Genomic DNA, 8336 nt, shown 5'->3' on the forward strand with positions numbered 1-8336 from the left:
AGAAGGTTTACAGATACTGGAACTCTATACAAAAAACACACAGGCATTCAGAACACAACACAAACACCTATAAATTTCATGCTGCTGAAGACCAATCATCACAAGAAACTTACTTCTTCCTTTGATAAAAATGTCTCCCGATGAATGTGGGTAAAAGCCGCCTAATTCTGGCATCAGTAAGGAAGAAGTCAAAACTAGCCATGAGGCGGAGCTTGGCTTCATAGGATTTATATTCCTTTTTTAAAGTGTGGAAGGGGATAATCTAGGAAACATAAGGAAAAGGAAAAACAAAAAGTTGAGAACCTGAACAAGGAGAAGAAATACTTAGGCAACAATTTGTATTTGGATTAAAAAATGTCCCAGAGCCACGCCCCTCACAGTTTAGCAAACATGTGAGTACCAAAAATGTACCAGGCACTATGCTACATGCGGGGGACACTGAGACAAATGAGAAAGGACCCCAGTTAAAGAAACTTAGATCCAGGGATAATAAAGACAAGTACATCGACAACTACAAAACAGGGTGAGTGAGAGAGAGGCAAACACAAGATGCTCTGGAAGGACAGAGGAATGACATGAGTAACCTTTTTTCTGTAACATATAAAAGCTATTGATGTACACACTTAGATTATAGGCCAACAAACAGCAACAGCTCCTCCATCACAGGCAACATGGAATATACCCTACCTAAAGCCACCAAGAATTAAATTAAGAAGAGAAAGACAGAAGGAAAGTACCAGGAAATACGGCAATTCATTTATTACTTATTACTTCAATTGAATTAAATCTTCTAAATCAGCAGTCCCCAACCTGTTTGACACCAGAGACCGGTTTCATGGAAGAGTTTTTCCATGGACAGGGCAGGTGGGGGTGATGCCATCCCAGCTCCACCTCAGATCATCAGGTGCTGGATTCTCATGGGAAGTGCGCACCCTGGATCCCTCACATGCAGTTTGCAGTGTGGTATGCGCTCCAATGAGAGTCTGATGCTGCCGCGGATCTGATGGGGGTGGGGTTTGGGCAATGATGCAAGCGATGGCCATCAGCTGTGGGTGCAGGTGGGGCTCACTGCTTGCCTGCTCCTACTGTGCGGCACTGTGTGGCTCGGTTTCTGGTGGGCCACGTACAGGTGCAGGTCCACTGCCTGGGGGCTGGGGAACACAGTTCTACATGACTTGAAAATATCAACCAGGCTTCCTACCTGAGATATGGTTTTAATGCCATGCTTATTCAAAAGCTTTCTATAGAAAAGTTCTGTTTGTTCAGGAGTTTTATTGGGTTCATCCTTGGTAAATAAACAGATTTCTTCTAAATCTGATCGAATACCATGAGGCAAGGGCCTGCAAAATACATGAGAGGGAACCAAGGAGAAAAGCATTATTACAGAAATATGTATGTTTATATTACAAATAACACAAAATAAATTTACTGTCATTTTAATAACCTTCATTCACACTATTTAAGACAATACTGCCTCAGGAGTTCGAAACCAGCCTGAGCAAGAGCAAGACCCCGTCTCTACTAAAAATAGAAAGAAATTAATTGGACAACTAAAAATATATATAGAAAAAATTAGCCGGGCATGGTGGCGCATGCCTGTAGTCCCAGCTACTCGGGAGGCTGAGGCAGGAGGATCGCTTGAGCCCAGGAGTTTGAGGTTGCTGTGAGCTAGGATGACGCCACGGCACTCTAGCCCGGGCAACACAGTGAGACTCTGTCTCAAAAAAAAAAAAAAAAAAAAAAAAAAAAAGACAATACTGCACCAAGAACATTTAAAAATACATCTAGTTTTCAATATTACAGAGAAGAGATTTAAGATTCAAGTCAATCACAAATACCACAGACTCAAATATCAACTGACACTTGGGATATAAGAAGAATTAAAACATATCCAAACACACTCAAATTCTTGCATATGTAATTATTATTATCTATGTTGCTGTATGGGTATATGTACTCTCATGTGCTAGAATAACAGTTTCATTAGGACATTCTTGGTTCAGAACTTTACCTTCTGGTAAACTCTTAGCTCCATAAACAACGTAACCCTTAAGAGTTGAAACAGAAAACATGGAGGAAACCAAGAGGAACCAGCAAGCATGTACACTATGCCCAGACTTTAAAAAAAAAGGGTTTAACTCATTTCTTAGGGCCACACAAATATTTCCTTAGTTTAAGAAAAACAACACACAGTAGCATAACTTGCCAAATGAGACAGTAAGTGCTGCAAAGGTGGTAAGCAGCAGAAATCACTAAGAGGTGAGCAGTTGGGAAAATATCGAAGAGAAGGTGAGAAGGCTTTCCAGAAGGGGAAACTGGTGTGGAATAAAGGATACAGGCAGAAAATGTAAAGTGATGAATAAGGCAACCTGGCTTGAGCAGGTTCGCGAAGATGTGGTAACAGAGAATCTGAAAATCAGAAGTGTCTTTCCAGTCCTAACCATTCCATCTTCCTTCTTCACGTCAAGAATAGAAACAAGCTAGCTATCCTTAAGCAGGCTGGCTTTCAGATGGGAAATCAGTGAGTTGACAGGCAGGATTGCCAGACATCCAGTTAAATTTGAGTTTCAGATCAACCATGAATCCTTTTTTTTAGTATATGTACGTCCCATGAAATATTTGGGACCTATTTATACTAAAAACTTATTTGTGTTATTTGCTAAACCTGAAAACTCTACAAAGAGGGTATCTTTGACCTAAAACTTCTAACGCTAAAAATGCATAATTACCATGGGTGTCTTTTCCACATAAAGGAGTTCATTGCCAAGTTTTTAACAGTCTGTGTATAAAGCAGTAAGTCTGGGCCCTCAGGAATTTTAGCTTGACATGAAAAGACAACGGCTGTTAATTTATTCTACCTTTGTTCTCTCAAACACTAGGTTTTTTTCTTTCCTTCCTGTCATTCGACCTATCAAACACTAATGTTTTGATTCAATTGTCCACTAAGCCTTAAGAAAACTGGTGAAATCTCAAAAAATTTTAGTATGTCTGACTACCTACAGTTCTTTTAGGCACAGTTGTTTTATTTCATCTCAGACTTTTGAGTTTACAAAGTTTGCACTAGAGACTAAGGTGCAATTGTTAAAGTTATATAGAATGAACAAGCATATAAAAGTAGCAAAGGTAGAAAATCAGAACTTACAATCTGACCCTCAGTTCTTTACTTGGAATTTTCCATAATATCACCATTAAAAATAAATTTTCATTTTCATTCAAAAGTAATCCATTATCGTTTTTCCTGGACTTGGAATAAGAAAAGAGAGCTTCCAGTGCCTTTCTAATCTGCAAAGTGGAGATATACAAATAAGTTAAATGTTCTCAATCTCATTTAGCATTAGTTTCTTCTCATCCCTTTTTTGTTTTTGCTCCAACTTGTATTTTGGGAGGCTACCTCCATAACGGTATCTATTAGGATCCTGAAATTTATACACAGAGGAATCTAAGAATCCATCGAAAACGCTTAAGCATCTGCTTCTAGCACTGTCTATAGAAAGGGGCCTCTTTTACATAAGAAACTGGGCCACAGGGAATCATGCTTCTCCTGCTCTCAGTAAGGAAGGCAGTAATCCCTGGAAAAGTGCAAAACAAACTGCAACTAGCATTTACAGCGCACTTACGATGTGCCAGGCCCCTGGCCAAATCGCTTTACAAACATTACCTCTTCTGATCCTGGAGAGCGGAAGAGCCCATTTTAAATAAGAGATAACAGGTTTGCAAAAGTAAGCGACTTGGCCAAAACTAAACGGTAGGGATGCAAAGCCAGGTCGACCTCACTCCAGAACCCCGAGTTACACTGGCAATCCAATTCAAGAGAGCCAGGCCGTAGGACCGCGGGAAGCAGCCGCCTAACCTGCGTGTATAAACGGGCAGGCCAGCTGAGGCGCACGGCCCACAGGCGACCCTCCCGGAGCGCCGACGGAGTCTACCGAGGCACCGAGCCCGCACTCGCCTCTCACCCGGCTCCCCGCACCTCACAAGGTCACAGCCACCCCTCTTCCGAGCCACCCTTTCCCCAGGGGCCACTCACCTGCTCTTTGTCCAGCTGCTCCTCTGGGGTCGGGGCCTTTGCAATCGAGGTGGAGGCTGCAGCCGCCGCTGAGCTCGGCGGAGGAGCAGAGGCCGAGTCCTCCATTTCCCTTTCACCTCGTGCGGATCCGCGTGCGGAACCCCGTAGCTGGTTCCTCGCGCACACGCTTGAGTGTGGCCCGGAACCGGAAGCTAGGGGGCGGCGCCCATCCTTTGCGTCATTTCCGGGAGAGCGCGGCGTCGCGCCGCAGTGATTGCGCGGGAAGTAGCAAACAGAGTTAATGTCCCGGGTTGCTGTCAGAGTCTCTTGGTTGAGGCAGCCCCTCTCCTTCCGTTCTGCTTCCGTTTTCCATGAGGTGCAGGGGAGTAACCTGGCGACACCTCTTCTCCTACACGAAGGAAGTCGAGACAGCGCCTTGAAGAGGGAGAAGAGAGCTGTTAGGCGGCTCAGTGGGGTCCCCGCACTCCATGGCCCCCGCCTCTGGGCGGGCCGCGCGGGGCCGTGGGAGGAGCGCGGAATCCCGGACCCACCTCCCACCTGCAGGGTGACTTCGGGCGACACCCCGCCCCCCGGGCTGGTGGGGATTCTGTGAAATAACAAGGCACGGGAAACATCAAGCGCGTAGTTAGAAGATGAGCCGGACCCAGCCTCTTAGACGCTTCTGGTCTCCCAGAGAGGCAGGAGGTAAGATCCTATACAAATAAGCGTGGGGGCTGGATAACCGACGGGTAGAATAGGGTAGAACGTCTGCCTCCCCCTCCACCACCTTCCCAGAGGTAACTGCTGTTACCATTGTCTCTTGGAACCTTCCAGAGATGTTCTAGGCATGTTTAGGACGTACGGGTTTTAAATTTTATCTTTTTTTAAAAAAAAAAAAAACATAAATGGTAGGCTAGTATACTCATTGTTTTGCACCTTGCCTTTTCCTGTTAATGTATCTTAGAGATTGTTCCAAGTCAGTACATGAAGCTCTGCCTCATCTTTGTAAATGGCTGTGTGGCATTCCATCATGCAACTACGCTGCAGTTACTTAAGAGCATCCACCTGTCATATATTCACCTGGCTTCACCTATTAGGACCTCACACTCAAGTCCCACCATGACTTGTTGCAAAAAGTACCCCCAGTCTTTTTGCAATTAGCTGTGTAAATTTTTCAGAGATGAAAGAATGGGGAGTAGGAGGCTTTCCATGCCAATTGCTTTCAAAAAGTGCTCCTTACATGAAAGGAAGGAGCTGCTGAGGTGTAATAATGGCTTTGACTTTAATCACCTTGTAGAAGTGTTCTTAAATCCTTGGCACCTACTTCCACTGGTCTATTCTAGAATCTAATATAAGATGGAATTCGTTTTAGCACAATGTCAGGAATTGTTACATTGGGTTTCATGTGTCAGTGTTTTGTAGTATTCTGAAAAGAGCATGGGGCCGTCAGATGTTTGGTCACCTGAATTCAAGTTTGAGAACCAGACTTCTAGGCCAAAGAACCTGTATGAAATCAGGTGAAAGAGCGTGGTGGCTGGTGTTTAGAAGCAATAAGTGGCTGGAGGAGGGATGTGTAGAGGGAGGAATGGAGATGAATCTAGCAAAGTAGGATAAGGAATTAACTCATTATCAAGCTGAGGGGTTATACTTTGGAGAAAGCATGGACGTGTAAGGTTTTTGAACTGGTGGTAGGGAAGAGTAGAAGGTAGTGACGAATTATGCTTTAGGAAAGTTAATAATCTGGTTGTCGTATTGTGGTTTTAAAGGTATGTCCAATGTCTACAAATCCTTCGATACTTCTCTCCTTAATTGATGGAGCTTCATTCCCTCCCCTTGAGTGTAAACTGGACTTAAGTGACTTGCTTCTATCACATAGAATACAGCAGAAGTGATAAGATGTCCCTTCTAAAATTAGGTTATAAAAAGACTCTGGTGTCCCCCTTCGATGTCCTTTTTCTTTCCCACTTTCCATCTCTCATGATTCCCTCTCTCCTTATCACTTGTGAGGCAGCCCTGGAGAGAGGGAAGCCAGCTGCCATATTGTGAGGACACCTCAGGCAGCCACATGAGTGAGCTTGGAAGTGGATCCTCCCCCAGTGGAACCTTGAGATGCCTGTAAACTCCTGAGAGACCCTGAACCAGAACCATCCAGCTATGCTGCTCCCAGATTCCTGATGTATCAAAACTATGAGATAATAAACATATGTTATTAATATTTTAAGCCGTGACATTGAGGTAATTTGTTATCTGTAATCAGTAGGTAAATTTGTACATCTCCTGTCTTCAAACCCATTCATATGTTCACCTGTCTTCACTTAAAAGTCCTATTAGGACCTCACACTCAGCAAGTCCCACCATGAACTCACCATCTTTCCTTCAAACCTGCTCCTCTTCCTGTGTTTCCTGTCTCCATCATTGGTACCACCAAGTCAAATATGGAGTTATCCTTAACTCTTTCCTTCTCATCCTCCAAATATTGTCATAATGAAGTCTCGTTTATTCCTTTTAAATATGTCTTGCATTTATTCAAGTCTTTTTTTTTTTTTTTTTGAGACAGAGCCTCATTCTGTCACTGTGGCTAGAGTGCAGTAACATCATCATAGCTCACTGCAACCTCGAATTTATGGGCTCAAGCAATCCTCCTGGGTAACTGGAACCATAGGTGTGTGCCACCACACCTATCTAAGTTTTCTGTGTTTTTTTTTTTTTTGTAGAGATGGGGGTCTCGCTCTTACTCAGACTGGTCTCGAACTCCTGACCTCAAGTGATCCTCCCACCTTGGCCTCCCAGAGTGCTAGGATTACAGGCATAAGCCACTGTGCCCAGCCTATTCAAGTCTTTTTATTTCCACCACATTGTAATATAGTCCATTATATTTTGGTTTTTTTTTTCTTGCCTAGATTACTGCAACAGCCTCCTAACTTATCTTCCCATCTCCAGTTTTGCATCTTATAGTCCATTCTCTACCCTTCAGTTGGAGTGATCTTTTGTAAAATTCAAATCTGATCATGTCAAACTGATCATGTTTAACCACCTTCATTGGATTATCATTGTAATTAGGATAAGATATATATTTCTTCATTTGTCTTATATATATCCTAGTTTGCATCTGTTGTTTGGTGTCCTGTCTAGTTTGGCATTTGTCCTGGAATAAAGTGTCCCAGTTTGAAAGACAGATCATATGGTTACCCTCAACAGGCTATGCACTCTTTATCTGGTCCCTCCCTTATTACTTTCCTAACTTTGTACCCTGCTACTTACCCCTTCAGTCTTTAGGTCCTAGGTTCAACTCTGCAGTTTCTACTTATCTTCATACCTTCTAGCATGCCGGTACTTCTTCCTGGAACGCTATACCTTCCTACACCACCATCCACCACCCCACATACATTAACTCATCCTTCTGATTTCTGCTTCAGGTTACTTCTGGAAAATTGTAGCTTAGGTTCTCATGCCCTCCCACCTTAAAACATTTATAGTTTTCCTACCATAATTGACTCTCTTGTGTGACAGTAGGGTGATAGCAGTGGGGACAAAGTACCTATAAGACGTAACCAAAACTGAGAGGTCAGATTGTTCCCAAATTCTGAGAGCTTGAAAAACTGGGCAAATGGGTGGTATTACTAGGACTTAGGAAGAAAGGAGGAGCAGCAGAGGAAAAAATATGAGATTCCTTTTTTTTTTCCTTTGTCAAAACCATAGATAAGAGCAGAGATTCTTTTTCAGTATAGTCATGAACTGCATAATGATTGGTCTTTTGGAACAAACTAACCTGAAAAACGAATCCATATTGTTTTATTAAATTTTACTCCAGTAGTCTGACGGAAATGTTTCATTCATGAATAATTTAACATTTTCTTAAACTGCTGTCAATTCTACCTTTTTAAAAATTTTCAAACTCAAGATAGTATGAACACACACAAGATTAGTAACTATGTAAATTCTCCCATCCAAGTACTAACCAGGCCTGACCCTGCTTAGCTTCCGAGATTGGGCGTATTCAGGGTGGTATGGCTGTAGAAAATATCTATGTAAATTCTATCCAGACTCTTCTTATTAAATTACATTATATATGCCTATCTCCTTTATCCACTAAAAATAACAAACTTTAAAAATCAATATAGTAATTATGCACCACAATAAATGTAGTACTTGTAAAGGGAAAATGTACAGGTAGTCATAATAAACGAGATTGAGCTAAGTATTAGCTCATCCTAAGCCAATTATGTGAGTTACTTTTTAAAATTTAATACATAAAATAAGATCTTGGGAAGAAATCAAAGTAATCAGAGTGGACATTTCTAAAGGAACAATTGTTGACTTTTATGGTGTA

The 8336-nt window shown here is 42.4% G+C and overlaps 1 protein-coding gene across 1 annotated transcript in view; it reads right to left on the reverse strand.

The window, feature by feature from the left end:
* The window catches only part of RSL1D1 (ribosomal L1 domain containing 1), a 7474-nt gene extending 3303 nt beyond the window's left edge, over positions 1-4171 (reverse strand). The window contains 5 exon segments of the mRNA XM_012647737.1: positions 1-24; positions 114-262; positions 1202-1340; positions 3143-3282; positions 4028-4171. The exon segment at positions 1-24 is cut by the window's left edge and continues 11 nt beyond it. Of these exon segments, the coding sequence (XP_012503191.1) occupies positions 1-24; positions 114-262; positions 1202-1340; positions 3143-3282; positions 4028-4132 (557 nt within the window). The 5' untranslated portion in view covers positions 4133-4171.
* Between the last annotated feature and the right edge of the window lie 4165 nt (positions 4172-8336).

This window comes from Propithecus coquereli, unplaced genomic scaffold (assembly GCF_000956105.1).
Source record: "Propithecus coquereli isolate 6110/MARCELLA unplaced genomic scaffold, Pcoq_1.0 Scaffold27, whole genome shotgun sequence".
In the NCBI taxonomy this organism is placed as follows: domain Eukaryota; kingdom Metazoa; phylum Chordata; class Mammalia; order Primates; family Indriidae; genus Propithecus; species Propithecus coquereli.